The sequence below is a fragment of the Rhinoderma darwinii genome, chromosome 2, assembly GCF_050947455.1.
Source record: "Rhinoderma darwinii isolate aRhiDar2 chromosome 2, aRhiDar2.hap1, whole genome shotgun sequence".
Classification (NCBI taxonomy): domain Eukaryota; kingdom Metazoa; phylum Chordata; class Amphibia; order Anura; family Rhinodermatidae; genus Rhinoderma; species Rhinoderma darwinii.
The window spans coordinates 262,189,572-262,207,012 of record NC_134688.1 but is presented as its reverse complement, the minus strand read 5'-3'; the positions used below and the strand labels follow the sequence as shown (position 1 = coordinate 262,207,012).

Genomic DNA, 17,441 nt, shown 5'->3' with positions numbered 1-17,441 from the left:
TAGCTATAGACTTCGTAACATTTTTTTTGTGGTTTTGGTGCTTTAAGGAGGGTGCAGAAACTTGAGAAGACAAGGTTGGGCGCAGAGTTTCTTCACATGCAACACCCCTTCTCCACCACCCCTGCAGATTTCAGATCAGACAGTCACTTCCTGAGCTACTGATCTGTGGACTCTTTTATTCTTTTCAGAAAAGATTAGTGATAACCAATCTTAAATGAGAATTTAGTGCCTAGTCTTGTATACTGTGAAAGAAAGACTAAACTTGTAGTTTAGACCAAGTGGCTGGCACTTTTTAACTCTTGTTGTTGTAATGCGTATTCCAGTAGACCCGAGCACCAGCCGGCGCTTTACTCCACCATCGACTACCTTCTCCTGCGGTAAAATGGGAGACAGCAATGGAGCCATCACCTCTTCTGGCCCAGGACGTATAAGAACGGAGATACGAACAGTAGTGGATGTCCTTGCAGATCACGCTGGAGAACTGGTCCGGACTGACAGTCCCAATTTCCTTTGCTCTGTCCTGCCTTCACATTGGAGATGCAACAAGACCCTTCCAGTAGCATTCAAGGTAAATGTAGAGGGGTGAAGTATGGGTTTTTATATTTATACTGTATATATTTTGATACATTGATTGCTTAGTAAGTATTGCACCTGTTATTGCACCTTTATTTTGTGACAATACTAGGGTATAATCACACAAGACTGATTTGTTGCAGAAATTTCTTCGACTGTCCCATTTATCTGGTTAGTGCTTGCAGAAGTCCCTGCACAAGCTGCAGAAATAACCCTATTCACGTGCATGGAGCTAATTTTCAGTTGCAGAAAATTCTGCAACAAATCTGCTACGTGTGAAAATACCATAAGGCCTCATTCACACACACAATTTTTTTTCTGCCAATTTAAATTGTTTAAAAAATAAAAAAAAGCTTTTAAAAATGCTAGGGTTATTAATATGTAACATGCATTTTTTAAGGTGTTTTTAGTGGCATTTTTGGTGGCGTTTTTCATATGGTGTCATTTTGTACATTCTTTAGTCCTGGCATTTTACGTTCTATAGACAGCTATGGGACAAATGCCTGAAATATATTTGACTAAAGACTTTAATGTAACATCTGGCCGCACTAAAAAGCGTTATTAAAACACCACAAAAAAACACACAAAAACACAGCAAAACGCTGTCTGTGAAATCCAGTCTAAGAGTCTAAATTTGATATTCCCTATCTACTAAGTGTATAGCGCTTTATATTCTAGTAAGCACATTGTATATTTTAACTATATGGCTACATGAGTTAAAATGATGCAGTAGGTACCATCAGTCTTATTTCAAACCACAGAAAATACAAGACAAACACAGCTCTGCTGCATATGTGCAACCTTGTTGTGATCTAAAATACAATGTACATAATTGAATTGCTATGCTGTTTACTAAATTATCATCAGCGTTCTGATGAGATCCAATTTGCACTCAGATAAAAGAGAATCTCATAAAGGAGAACATCACAATTTAAAAATCTTAGAATGGATTATTGAAAATTGACATAGTCATTTTCTGCTTTATGGTTGATTATGTAGGTATTGCTAAACCAAATGTACTGCGTCAGGAATGGTTAAAGTGTATGATTTGGTATGATCGGTACACCACTTCACAAACCAGTCTCGACCTCATTGTCACTCCTCCATCTCTTCTGAAGATTATCAAGTGTAACGATCAAGAACCGAAAAACCTACATTAACCATAACATTCTGTAACATCTATGCACCTCTACACCATAGTATCCACCTGTGCTTCTATAATAACCCATAATCCTATATGTTATCATTATTGCGGAATTCAATCCGTTTCATTGGTGTTAAATTTGACACCAGATTGCAACATTTTATTCTAAGGTTTGATCTGAAACATATATATAAAGCTCTAATTACTTCTCATTCACATAAATGTATTATATAAAACTGTAAATAATATAATATAAATCTTTTATCAGACCATACTTTGCTTTTGCAATTTCAACATTGAATTAAAAAAAATATTATAAAAAGGCAGGTTTTGTGTGAAATCTTGTATCTGATGATGGGAAATCAGTGGGCTGCTGCTTAACACGTTCAAGAACATGCGATATCTGTGGTCTGAGATTAAAGAGAAGAGATAGAACACACATCTAAGGAAAAGTTCTGTAAAGTACAATCACCAAGTTAACATAGTAATAAATAAAAAGTTTTGAGGTTTCACAAAGTTTGTTCCACTTCAAAGAAATGTAACCGTAAAGCGAGTCTCAGAAACAGTAGAAGACGCGTTTGACTGTCATTTTAGAATTCTTAAGTATTAAATTTTAAACTATAAAGTCTATGTATATACGTATTTGTATAGTACATAAAAAAGAGATAATAATTATGCATGATTTAGAATTTCCATATCAGCCGCATATTTGCAGACTTATTATTTTATATTCATTTCTATTAATTATTCAAATGCACTCAATATATTATTTGTGATATTCCATATAATGATATCAATTATTTTAATAAAGGTATAATGTTAGTAATATTTATATTCTTCATAGTCAAATTGAACTATGACAAACAAGATTAAAATGTAGCAAGTGTTCCTTATTATTTTAACACTTATTAGATGTATTAATTCTGTAAAATATAACTAATGTATAGCCATAGTATACATTTAATTGTCTTTTATATTGCAGTGGTGTATATTAATTATGATGTTTAAAGCCATATTTCTAAAATAGGCAATAAATGTATGGAATTGATGCTATAAATTAGTTGGCACTATGTATGGTAAAATATGAACACTACGGAGGATATATAAACAGAACAAAAACAGAAATGAATTAACTAGCAATAGGCAAAATCTAAATGAGAAAAAGACAAACAAAATAGCGCAAATAATAGATTTAGACCGATGTGGGTGCATTGTCTGTACCGCAAGATGCAATTGTCAGTGCTATGCAATGGTTAAAAAATGAAACAAATATATATATACTTACATTGTTTTTAGCACCTAAAAGAGCTAATAAAGTACACAACAGTATAACTTTGTTAAATTTTAAAAATATAGTTTAAAAATATAGATTCACTATGTCCGTCAAGAAAAATAAAAATATTTTATTATATAAAAAAAAAGAAAGCTATGTAAAGAAGAATAAATGAAATAGAATTTTCAAGAATTGTCTATTGTACTGAAGATATTTTAGGACTGGATGACAGATCATTATATGATTATTACAATTTTAGAAAGTTAGAATTTTTATTTCATTTATGTGATTCCAGTGTCATCAAAAACCCTTGAATTTCAACTAGCAAATTTATCATCATTAATAAAGATGGTCAGAAGTGATGCATTAGGGTGCAGTCACACGCAGCAGATTTTGTTGCAGAAATTTTCTTAAAATGAGTTTCATTCATCTGAATGGAACCTGCAGAAATCCATACACCTGCGGCAGGAACAACCACATTCATATGAATGGAATTGATTTTCAGTCGCAGAAATTTCTGCAACAAAATGTGCCGCATGTGACTTTATAACCTAAGACTGAATCTCCACAGTGCAGATTTGCCCCAGATTTTGCATGAATTTTTTAAGCCAAAACCAGGAAAGGATCCTAAACAGAAGAAATATATAAATATATAAAGAACGATCTGCTCTCCTGGATCCAATTCTGGTATTGGCTTACACAATGCAAACAAAATCTACAGCAAATCTACACTGTGGGTACCCAACTTTAGGCCTCCTTCACAAACAGAATTTTTTGGGCAATTTAAACCACATAATAATACGCTTCTTAAAAACGCTAGCGTTATTAAAATGTAACATCATTTTTTTAAGGCGTTTTTAGTGTCGTTTTTTGGTGGCGTTTTTCATTTGGTGTCATTTTGTACATGCTTTTTTCTGGCGTTGTTGAAGTCCTATAGAGAAGCTTATGGGGAAAAAACGCCAGTTTTGCTGCGTCTGTGCATTTTTCTTGGCTTTTTTAATGCAGTTTTTTGTTGCATTTACTAGTGCGGCCAGATGTTACATTATAGCCTATAGTGAAATATAAAAAACACTACACACTACATTTTGGTTTGTGCCGTTTTTGAGGCAATTTTGTGGTCAGTGGTGTCTTTTTTCCAAACGTAGAATGTTCTGCGTATGGTGTTTTTTCCCATAGGACTTCAAAAATGCCTGAAAAACGTCATAGTCAGAGCATGCTGTGTTTGGAAAAAAGACACCACTGACCACAAAATTGCCTCAAAAACCCCACCAACCAAAACACAGTTGTGTGGAGTGCATTTTATATTTCATTACAGACTTTAATGTAACATCTGGCAGCTCTAAAAAATGCAACAAAAAACACACAAAAACGTCGCAAAACACTGTGTGTGTATGTGTGTGAAACCAGCCTTAAAGCTGTTCTTGTATTAAATGTGTTATATATCGGAATGCTTTAGAATCTCTGTACATATTAGCATTTGCGTTGTGGTACGAATAGTATCATGAATATACATCCATTGATGCTACAGTAAATTATCATGTCAAGAATGCGACACAGTTTAGGCGAAACTTTTTTTCTATTTGTTCTAGGGCACATTCAGGCGTGGCGGAATTGTTGTTGAATTCCGCTGCCCCGAATCTGAACCAGCATTTGCAGCAGAAAAATTCTGCCACGTCTGAACATGGCTTTATGCATACATTTGAGTAGATTATATAAATGGTGCCCAAAAACGCCACCTCACCCAACAAATCCAAAACATTCTGGATGACAAAATGTTCACATTTCATAAATATCCTCCTACGGTGTGATCTATACCACACGATGCTGAACTATGGCATATAGACCATATGGTATCAAGCAAAGACTGAGCAGCCATTGTGGCAGATATGTCTTTTTAATAGACCCTTTCATATTTATTGCTTCAATAGAATAAGAAATTTGTTAAATAAACTGTGATAATTTTTTATGCAAAATAACTAATCCAGCTACATAGATGACACATGGAGAATTTGGACAGCCTAGATCTTTTTTCAGGTACCACTTTTATTGACTGCTCATACAGTAGCACTTGTGATAAATCCTAAACTCCTAGGTATATGGAATGCATACGTCTCTAAACATGTTTTCCTGCAGGTTGTGGCATTGGGTGATGTGCCTGACGCGACAGTAGTAACAGTGATGGCTGGGAATGATGAGAACTATTCCGCTGAATTGAGAAATGCTTCTGCTGTCATGAAGAATCAAGTAGCTCGATTCAATGATCTCCGCTTTGTTGGTAGAAGTGGAAGAGGTAGGCCTTACTCTATATACAATTTTTATAGCAAATATAACTATTTCTCTATCAATCCAGAATGTGACCGTATTTAACTGTTGTTCTTGATTTGTGACGAAATACAATTGTTTTATACAGCTTGTGGAAATGGACTATTTGCAGGTATGTTCATTCTCTATTCATGACTCCATAATATATTCTCTGTACAATTATGTACAATGTATCCTTCATAATATATAGGGCATAGGGTCTGTGTGGCCTTTAATTTGAATGGACCTGTACATTAAAGAAATAATGTGAAGAAGAGTATTTAATAATGCACAATTCACTTACATGAAGGAATTGGAGGAAACTTCACTCCAACTACCCATTTGAGAAGATATCATGGTTGTATACTGGTGCATTAATATCTACAAACAAAAAGACTTTAACTTAAAGTATCTTCTCGAAACTTTGGGGTTCATCGATTTAATTTAATCTAACCAAAAAACAGGTAAAGGTTCAACTTTAACATAAATTGTAATAAACTTTATTTTAACATGTATTATTCCATTAGGGCACATTCAGACGTGGCGGAATTGCTGTTGAATTCCGCTGCGGACAGTCCACTGTGGAATTCTGCAGCAGACGTTTTTTAATTGGTTTCTATATATTTTTAGGTGACTTAGTTCAGACGTTGCGGAAAATAACTGTGCGGAAATTAGGCTGCGGTGCAACATTTTCAAACCGCAGCATGCACATTATGTTGTGGATAAGCAGCGTATTTTTACTGCGGATTTCAGCCTTTGCAATGCAAAAACTGAAATCTGCTGCAAGTCTGAAGTTATATCTGCAACATCTGAATTACCTGTACAAATATGCAAATGTTGCTGCAGATTCGTTGTGTAATTGCAGTGAATTTGCAGCAACATTTGCAACGGAAAAATGACACCACGTCTGAACATGCCCTTATTGTGCAAGATGGACAGAGCAATTTACATCACATCAAATGTAGCAAAAAAATCACCGCTTACATAGCCTAAAATTGAAATTTTGTGCTACAAAGCTATGGGGACACTAAAAATGGGAACACTTCTAAACATGCAAAACATTAACATTTTGCATTGAAATTTTACATCAATATGAATACAGTATACACAACTGCACCAGTATACGGCCCAGCTGAAGCAGACATATAATAAATAAACCCAGCAAGCAGTCACTACTATCTTGGTTAGTGAAAGAGATTCATTTTGTATCTGCAAAGTCCCAAAAATTTATTCTATATGATCCAGATTGTCCACAATGATTTTACAAATACACTTTAGATCAATAATTTTATCTTATATCTATATTCATTAGATATGCTCTGCCTGTGGGGGAGAGTTGCAGTTAGGATTTTAAGACTATATCTGAAATAAACTGTGAACTGAACAAAGAATCACCTATATTGGGGTCCCATGCAATCATATTTTGACATTTAGGGGTCCCAAACCAACAGCATGACTTGTAGTCTAAGGCCACGTTCAGATGTGGCAGAATTTTTCCACTGCAAATGTTGGTGCAGATTCTGGGCAATTACGCCATGAATCTGCAGCAATATTTGCATATTTGACAGGTAATTCAGACGTTGCAGATATCACAGCGGACTTGCCACAGATTTCAGTTTTTGCATTGAAAAGGCTGAAATCTGCAGTGAAATTCCGCTGCTTCTCCGCAACATAATGTGCATGCTGCGGAGGGAAAATTCTGCACCGCCACCTGATTTCTGCCCAGTTATTTTCCGCAACGTCTGAACTAAATTTCCTAAAAATGTAGAGAAACAAATGTAAAAAAACGTCTGCTGCAGAATTCCACTGCGGACTGTCCACAGCGGAAGTCAACAACAATTCCGCCACGTCTGAAAGTGGCCTAAAACTATATTGCTAGCCCGGGACACTTGTTCTTTTGAGTGGCCTAAAAGACCACAATCTCCCCCTGGGATAGGCAGTAAAACAATGCAGAATACACCACCTTGCTTTTCTTTAATCTGAAATGAAACATGTCATGGGGACAATAGGACACTGAAACGTATGATAACGTTACAAACCATGAGAAGCCATGACCTACATTTAGCTATGAACTTGGGGAGCCTAGTCTGTCAAAGCATGTAGTCAGCATGATGCCATTAAACACTTCTTGAAAATAATTGACCCCTGACTAAAAACAGCTTGTAGGAAATACACCCGACACACAGAAAGGAAACTGCCACCCTGAAAACGTCTTTCTGCATACAGTATAGAAAGATTCTGAACAGGGCATGCAGTAGACAGTAAACTGTGTACTAACTACTTGGGGCATTGTTCTATAACTTTTGGAGTTGCTATGTTAAAGGTGATCAGTGAGCCCTATGGTCAAATAAAAACCTCTTTATATGATACTGACACTAAATAATATATTGATATAGTAAATAATAATATTTATAAAAATAGGCTAATAGGGACCTCCTCTCCATTTTTCACAGCAATTTTGGGTGGTCGTCTCAAGGAGAATTCATTGTATATACCTTTTACATAATCACTCAATTTACACAGGCGTGAATGACTAATAAACCAGCCACAAGGGAATCAATTTACCCAAAGCTTCCCTTACAAAGTTCTGTGTCTGCTGCTCCATGGAAACAGTAAGGCCCCATTCACACGACAGGGTCCGAGTGTCAGCCAATAAAATTCTGTTTCTGTTCCGGGCCATGTTTCAGTTTTTAACGGCCGACTTTGACCCGTTTTGCATCCGTTTTTTTCCCTGTCCATTTTAAAAACAGATGAATTTCATTTGTACATTTTTTGATACACACTTCCCTCTGTAGATGATGCCACACACTGCCCTCTGTAGATACTGCCACAGTCCCTTTGTAGGTAGTGCCACACAGCCCCCTGTAGGTAATGCCACACAGCCCCCTGTAGGTAACGCCACACAGCCCCCTGTAGGTAATGACACACAGCCCCCTGTAGGTAATGCCTCACAGCCCTCTGTAGGTAATGCCACACAGCCCCCTGTAGGTAATGCCACACAGCCCCCTTGTAGGTAATGCAACACAGCCCCCTCTAGGTAGTGCCACACAGCTCCCTCTAGGTAATGCCACACAGCCCCCGGGTTAGGTAATGCCACAAAGCCCCCTGTAGGTAATGCCACACAGTCCCCTTGTAGGTAATGCCACACAGCCCCCTCTAGGTAGTGCCACACAGTCCCCTCTAGGTAATGCCACATTGCCCACCTGTAGGTAATGCCACACAGCCCCCCGTAGGTTATGCCACACAGCCCCCTGTAGGTAGTTCTATCCTTTTAGATAGCACCCCCCATAGATGGCACCCCCCCTACCTTTCTGTAGATAGCGCCACCGTTCCAGGAGAAGTCCCTGACTTCACTGTTCATATATGGACAGTGAAGTCAGGGACTTCTCCTGGAGCGGAAACACTGGCCACAGTGTCGGGGATTCTGCTTCAGAAGTCCCTGACGTCACTGTGTCCATATATGGACAGTGAAGTCAGGGATTTCTTCATGAGCGGAAACAACAGCCACAGGGTCGGGGATTCCGCTTCAGAAGTACCTGTCGTCACTGTGTCCATACATGGACAGTGAAGGAAGGGACTTCTCCTGGAGCAGAATCCCCGGCCACAGTGTTGCCGAAGCTGTGGGCGGGGATTGGGGATTCCTCTCCTACAGGGAGCAAAAAAATACCCTCCTCCTCTTGCTCACTTGCACTGCGCACTGTGAGGAGAAGGAGAGAGCGAAGACACAGTCGTCACTCGGAAAACATTCGAGTGATGGCCGTGTATTACCCGGCCCCATAGACTTCTCATCCTGCAAAAAAACAAGCCCTCAAACAGCTTAATTGACTGAAAAATAAAAAATTTATAGGTCTAAGAATTAGGCGACACAAAACAATTATTTTTTTAACAATTAGTTTTTTCTTTGTAAAAGTAGTAAAACATAAATAAATATATACATTTTGTATAGCCTTAACAGTATTGACCCCAAAAATTAAGTTAACATGTAATTTTGACCGCTTGGTGAGCGCTGGAAAAACCAAACCCAAAAAACAATGGAGGAATCGTTTTTTTCCCCATTCTACCCAACAAAGATTTTTTTCCAGTTTCCCAGTACATCATATGGTACAATAAAAACGACCTTGAAAAACTACAACTTGTCATGCAAAAAACAAGCCCTTAGGTCCCATGCACACGAACGTGCTCTTGCGGCCGCAATTCCCCCGAAAATCCACGGGAGAATTGTGGCCCCATTCATTCCTATGGGGCCATGCACACGACCATGGTTTTCATGGTCCGTGCATGGCCCCGGAGCCAGGACCGCTCATTGAAAATAATGGCTGCGGCCATGTGCACATCCCGCGATTTGCGGGTGGCTCGCGACTGTCACTCCGTGACCGGCCGACCCGGAAATCACGGCCATGCACAAGGCTACGGTCGTGTGCATGAGGCCTTACACGACTTTATAGACAAAAAAAAAATCAAAAGTTATGGCTTTTGAAATGGGGGAAAGAAGAACAAAAAAAACTAAAAAACTAAAAATGGCTGTGGCGGCAAGGAGTTACAGAGGCTATTTGCTTTTGATAGTTCCTTTTTGTTATAAGTGTCACCCGAAAATTAGCTGATCACCACTGCTAGAACCCTAGTGATCAGCTGTAATCTGCAGGGAGCCTGGCAACGAGTGTTCACTTACCCTGCAGCACCACCACAGGGGAAATAAAGCATTACACAATTCCCATTCAAATCAATTGTCTGCACAACTTTGCTGAATATTCCAGAGTTGGTCTGTGTAACGTGTGTGTGTGTGTGTGTGTGTGTGTGTGTGTGTGTGTGTGTGTGTGTGTGTGGGTGTATGTGTGTGTGTGTGTGTGTGTGTGTGTGTGTGTGTGTGTGTGTGTGTGTGTGTGTGTGTGTGTGCGCGCGCATGCGCGTGCGTGTGTGTGTTAGAGATAGGGGAACGGTATTCTACTCTTCTATGTGTGCTGTGTATAGAAGACATGATAGCAGTTAGGCTCCACCCACTAGTGGTTAGTGTAGTTACGCTTTATGGAAAATCACACACATAGCTACGGAACCTACAAGCATGTGCAGTTGCTCCAAATAAACTAATGGCCAGTCAAAATTTCTGTCAGTAACTGATATTTTGCATGTGCCTTGGAGCGGCTGGGTAAAAAAGAATCCTTGGCTTTAGATCCTCCTCAAACTATTCAGTTGACGGTCACTTTGATCGACTTCATTGTATTTAGCATTTATAGTATACATATTTATGTTATATTTGGATGGCAGGAAAACTCAAACACCTTCCCCTTATATAAATGTAATACTCAGGGGCGTATCTAGGAAAGACTGGGCCCCATAGCAAACTTTTGACTGGGGCCCCCCCTCCCCTGGGTGTCACACAACCCCCGCCTTGTAGATAGGGCCTTTTTTACAGCCCCCCCTGTAGATAACGCCATACAGCCCCCCCTCTGTAGATAGCGCCATACACCCCCCTGTAGAGAACGCCATCCAGCCCCCCTGTAGATAATGCCATACAGCCCCCCTGCAGAGAACGCCATACAGCCCCCCCTGTAGAGAAAGCCATACAGCCCCCCCCTGTAGAGAACGCCATACAGCCCCCCCCTGTAGAGAACGCCATACAGCCCCCCTGTAGGGAACGCCATACAGCCCCCCTGTAGAGAACGCCATACAGCCCCCCCTGTAGGGAACGCCATACAGCTCCCCCCTGTAGGGAACGCCATACAGCCAACCCCCCCCTGTAGGGAACGCCATACAGCGTTCCCCCCCCCCCTGTAGGGAACGCCATACAGAGTACCCCCTCCCAAAAAAATGCGACCTACAGTGTGTCCTACAAAATACATGTATCCCCTCTCCACAGGACATGTATCCCCTCTCCACGGGACATGTATCCCCTCTCCACGGGACATGTATCCCCTCTCCACGGGACATGTATCCCCTCTCCATGGGACATGTATCCCCTCCCTCTCCACGGGACATGTATCCCCTCTCCACGGGACATGTATCCCCTCTCCACGGGACATGTATCCCCTCTCCACGGGACATGTATCCCCTCTCCACAGGACATGTATCCCCTCCCTCTCCACCGGACATGTATCCCCTCTCCACGGGACATGTATCCCCTCTCCACGGGACATGTATCCCCTCTCCACGGGACATGTATCCCCTCTCCACGGGACATGTATCCCCTCTCCACGGGACATGTATCCCCTCTCCACGGGACATGTATTCCCTCTCCACGGGACATGTATCCCCTCTCCACAGGACATGTATCCCCTCTCCACAGGATCTCCACAGGATAGGGGATACATGTGTGATCGCTGGCAGCGATAGGGAGAACGGGGGACTGAAAGTCCCCTGAAGTTCTCCATGACTAACCTCTGACTTCCGGCGTCTGCGCAGCTCAATAACAATGAAAGGAGCGCTGGTCAGGCATGCGCACAAGCACGACCGGCGCTCCATTCATTTCTACGGAGCTGCCGACACAGACCCCGGAAGTCCGAGGTTTGTGATGGAGAACTACAGGGGACTTTCAGTCCCCCGTTCTCCCTATCGCTGCCAGCGATCACACATGTATCCCCTGTCCTGTGGAGATCCTGTGGAGAGGGGATACATGTCCTGTGGAGAGGGGATACATGTCCTGTGGAGAGGGGATACATGTCCCGCGGAGAGGGGATACGTGTCCCGCGGAGAGGGGATACGTGTCCCGCGGAGAGGGGATACGTGTCCCGCGGAGAGGGGATACGTGTCCCGTGGAGAGGGGATACGTGTCCCGTGAAGAGGGGATACGTGTCCCGTGGAGAGGGGATACGTGTCCCGTGGAGAGGGGATACGTGTCCCGTGGAGAGGGGATACGTGTCCCGTGGAGAGGGGATACGTGTCCCGTGGAGAGGGGATACGTGTCCCGTGGAGAGGGGATACGTGTCCCGTGGATAGGGGATACATGTCCTGTGTATATCCTGTGGAGAGGGGATACATGTCCCGTGGAGAGGGGATACATGTCCCGTGGAGAGGGGATACATGTCCCGTGGAGAGGGGATACATGTCCCGTGGAGAGGGGATACATGTCCCGTGGAGAGGGGATACATGTCCCGTGGAGAGGGGATACATGTCCCGTGGAGAGGGGATACATGTCCTGTGGAGATCCTGTGGAGAGGGGATACATGTCCTGTGGAGATCCTGTGGAGAGGGGATACATGTCCTGTGGAGAGGGGGGTCTGGATACATGTCCTGTGGAGAGGGGGGGGATACATGTCCTGTGGAGAGAGGGGATACATGTCCTGTGGAGAGAGGGGGGGGATACATGTCCTGTGGAGAGGGGGGGGGGATACATGTCCTGTGGAGATCCTGTGGAGAGGGGGGGGGATACATGTCCTGTGGAGATCCTGTGGAGAGGGGGGGGGGGATACATGTCCTGTGGAGAGGGGGGGATACATGTCCTGTGGAGGGGGGGGGGATACATGTCTTTTGCTCTATTTTGCGCCTTCAGGACGAGACACCGTTTAGCTATTTTTAGCACGTGTTAGTTAAACGGCTATAACTTTTTTATTTGTTGGGCTAACGACGTGATTTTTGCGACGTTTTTTTCCGTAGACAATGCAGGTTTCATTTTTTATCGTTTTTATACGCACCTTTTTTGATATTTTAGAATTTTTATTCATAAAGTTTGAAAATAATAATAAAAAAATAAGCTTTTTTACATTTCAGCTATTTTTTTTTTGGTAATAACATAGTTTTACCCTAAAATAGACCTTTTATTTGTGATCGTCATTGTCTACCGTAAATTTTAATATATTACATGTCTATATTTGGGTAATTGGGTCAGCGCTAGCGTTACAACAATGATTGGCGGGGGGGGGACGGGTTTTTTTTGGGGGTGGGTATTTTATGTGTATTTATTATTTACATTTTTTTTGCACTTTACTTTATTAGTTTTTTTCTTTCTTTTACACCATGTTTCTGCACAGCAGCCCCAGTTACAGGGGAAATCAGCCCTCTCATAGTGACGATTGTCACTAATAGGGCTGTGCTGGGTCTAGTAAGACCCAGCAGCAGTCTGCCACTAACGGCACCCGGCGATCATGTGACCAGTCACATGATCACCGGGAGGAATAGAGACAGCGCCGCTGCTGCGGTCTCTATTCCTGTACACAGCGCGCATTCAGCGCTGTGTACAAGTGATCAGAGAAGACAGAAGCAGCGAAAGCTGCTTCTATCCTCTCCTCAGGGTCCCCGGCAGTCACTGACAGCCGGAGACCCGACATTCAGCTGCCCGATCGCTCGGGCAGCAAGTTAAAACCCGAGCCGTAGAAAGTCTATGGCTCGGGTTTTAAGGACCCTGACCGCTGGCTGTAAAAATACAGCCAGCGGTCGGGAACCAGTTAATGGCAGAGCGGGGAGATACCTCCCTGCTCTGCCGTAGTGTTCAGTGGCGTCCCACTGTAGCAGCCATAGCGGCTGCTAGCGGAGCCTCCGGCCATGGTGGGGACCCGTGCCGGCGGGCGACACGGGCCCCCTCATGCCGCGGGCCCCGTAGCAGCCGCTACTGCTGCTACGGCGGTAGTTACGCCACTGGTAATACTGTACTATACAGATCATACTATATTTAATATTTTTCATAAAATTATTTCTAAAGCTGTATTAAGGGAATGTTGCTTAGTGTGGTAGAAAGATCAATAGATTTCTGCTGTAGGTGGCGATAAATCAATTTAGCGCAGTTGCTTGCTTGTCACTGTCCAGTTGTGCAACTACTAGACCTATCATGTCTTGACAAACTGCATCTTTGATTGGCGTGCATGAGCGTGTAGTTTCACAACAGCTGTAGAACCACAGGATGCAGACCACTGAAGAGGTTTCTATGAAAAGATAGTTTTTTTTTTGTACTTCGTGCTAATTATAGCTAGCGTGTGAAGCAGAAGCATTACACTATATATATACATATATATATATATATATATATATATATATATACGTATATATATATATATATATATATATATATATATACAGGGTGGATACACCTAAATAAAATGGGAATGATTGGTGATATTAACTTCCTGTTTGTGGCACATTAGTATATGGAAGGGGGGAAAGTTTTCAAGCTGGGTGTTGACCATGGCGGCCATTTTGAAGTCTGCCATTTTGTATCCAACTTTAGTTTTTTCAATGGGAAGAGGGTCATGTGACACATCAAACTTATCAAGAATTTCACAAGAAAAACAATGGTGTGCTTGATTTTAACGTTACTTTACTCTTTCATGAGTTATTTACAAGTTTCTGACCACTTATAAAATCTGTTTAAAGTGCTGCCCATTGTGTTGGATTGTCAATGCAACCCTCTTCTCCCACTCTTCACACACTGATAGAAACACTGCAGAAGAAATGCCTCCCGATCTGACCCCCTTAGACTTTTATCTTTGGGGTCATCTGAAGGCAATTGTCTATGCTGTGAAGATACGGATACTGGAAGCCTGTGCTAGCATTTCTTCTGCGGTGTTGCTATCAGTGTGTGAAGAGTGGGAGAAGAGGGTTGCATTGACAATCCAATACAATGGGCAGCACTTTGAACACATTTTGTAAGTGGTCAGAAACTTGTAAATAACTCATGAAAGAATAAAGTAACGTTAAAACCAAGCACACCATTGTTTTTCTTGTGAAATTCTCGATAATTTTGATGTGTCACATGACCCTCTTCCCATTGAAAAAACTAAAGTTGGATACAAAATTGCCGACTTCAAAATTGCCACCATGGTCAACACCAAGCTTGAAAAGTTTCCCCCCTCACATATACTAATGTGCCACAAACAGGAAGTTAATATCACCAACCATTCCCATTTTATTTAGGTGTATCCATATAAATGGCCCACCCTGTATATATATATATATGGGTTTACGAGCAGCTTGAAAAATCACTTAGGATGAATAAGCTTTAGGCTATGTTCACACGGAGTATTTTGGGGGAGGAATATCTGCCTCAAAATTCAGTTTGGAACTTTGAGGCAGATATTCCTCTCCCTGCACGCCGATTTTCGCGGCAATTATCGCGCCGTTTTTCGCCCGCGGCCATTGAGCGCCGCGGGCATAAAACAGCGAGAAATACGCTTTCTCCTGCCTCCCATTGAAGGAGGTCAGAGGCGGAAGCGCCCGAAGATAGGGCATGTCGCTTCTTTTTCCCGCGAGGCAGTTTTACTGCTCGCGGGAAAAAGATGCCGACGCCTCCCATTGAAATCAATGGGAGGCGTTCTCGGGCCGTTTTTGCCGAGTTTTGCGACGCGGTTTCCGCGTCAAAAAACTCGGCAAAATACCCCGTGTGAACATAGCCTTACAGTCCTGTAATAAATATTTTATTAAAATGTCATACAATTTATATTATGAACTCAGTTTTATAGAACTTAAATCAACAATCATTGATTGTCTCTGTAAATATGATCTGAAATGTTGGTTTTTAACTATTTGCAATCATATTCTTTGTAGGTTTTTACTATTTGCAATCATATTCTTGTAAATCTTTATATTCATATGTACAAGTATAGGTACACGTTTTTTGGGGTCTGTAATTACTGTTTAGATGTTGAAGCGTTAACATTTCCGTCCTCTTGCTTCGTTTCCTAAAATGCATTTTTTTTTTGTTGTTTTTGAATGTTATACTTAACTGACTGCACATTGGCGATGGAAAATCTGCCCTTTTATGAATTAAGCTTTTATTTCTGTACTTAATTATCCTGTTAGAGTTTTTTCATGCTTCCAAAACAAATTTCCAAACCGGAATGCTTTATAATTCTAAGTCTGGTCTTTGAACTAATTCATCTTCAGTGTATTGATGTCATTTCAAAACTCCAAAATAAGGGATCATAATAGCCTCATGTCTATCCTAAAGTTTCTCACAGGTCTAGTTCACACTGAGTTTTTCGGCGCTGTTTTTGACTCTGAAACTGCATCGAAAACCATGCCAAAAAACGGCCGAAAACGCCTCCGATTGAATTTAATGGGAGGCAGAGGCTTTTTATTTTCCACGAGTGGAAAAAAACGCTTGCAGGACACAAAAGCGACATGCTCTTTCTTCCCGCAGTTCCGTCTCTGACCTCCCATTGAAATCAATGAGAGACAAAGAAAGCATTTTTTGCTGCATTTTTTCCCGCAGTGCTCAATGGCTTTGGCCAAAAAATGCAGCGAAAAACACCACAAAAAACGCAGCAAAGAAAGTGCAGGCAGGGCAAAATGCCTGCAAAAAACTCTGTATGAACATACCCTAAGGGCATGTTCAGAAGTGGCGGAATTGCTGCAGACACTGTCCGCATCAATGCCGCACATAATCCGCGTCGCGGATTCCGTCGCGGATTTGGCTAAAATGTTAGGTAAAATGCTGCGTATTTGTCATTGCAGATTCAGGTTCGGATCACACCCTGCTCTCTTTCAAACATTCCAGTCTGGGTATAGACCTTGACACACATAGGTCCAGTTTTAATCACGTGTGTTGCGCTCACTATACCCTGCACTGGAGGTGTCCCACAATTCGGGACGGTTATGTGCCTGAAAAACCAATAGACAGTGCATATTGAAGTTTGATTTGTACTTATGAATAATGTTATATACGTTATATGTTTATCTTTGTTATAATGTTTACATACTGCAGATGCTGCTATTCAGACATCATACATACAAGTCAACTAGTGAAAACATGACATAAACATGTAAAGTTACTTACAAGGTTAATCAGTGGACACTTTCATATCCATTCGCCTATATCTTGCCATGGTAATAGCTCTGTGTTCATGTAATAAGCCTGGAAGGCGAAAATGGAGGTTTTCTCTTCCTCATCAGAATAATTAAATATCCTGTTCCTGAAAGAAATCCGCAACGCAACACACAGCAAATCCGCAACACATATTACATCTGCGGATTTCATTGCGTAATTTTGAATCTCCATTGAAGTCAATGGGGAAATTCCGCAACAAGTCCGCAACAGACAGTGCATGCTGCGGTCTGAAAATTGTGCACCGTAGCCTATGTTCCGCAGCGGAGTTTTCCGCAATGTCTGCACGAAGTTAACTAAAAAGGTGTGGAAACCAATGGACAAACTGTCTGCTGTGGTCTGTCCGCAGCGGAATTCCACAGCAATTCCGCCACATCTGAACGTGCCCTAACAGTCCACTACAT

General features: G+C 41.7%; 1 protein-coding gene across 3 annotated transcripts in view; it reads left to right on the top strand.

Moving 5' to 3' along the window:
• Positions 1-310: 310 nt before the first annotated feature.
• The window catches only part of RUNX3 (RUNX family transcription factor 3), a 38,442-nt gene continuing 21,311 nt past the window's right edge, over positions 311-17,441 (top strand). For all 3 annotated transcript variants that reach the window (XM_075850516.1, XM_075850517.1, XM_075850515.1), the window contains exons 1-2: positions 311-568; positions 5,124-5,280. In XM_075850516.1, coding sequence (XP_075706631.1) covers positions 311-568; positions 5,124-5,280 — 415 coding nt within the window. The remainder of the gene's footprint in view (positions 569-5,123; positions 5,281-17,441) is intronic.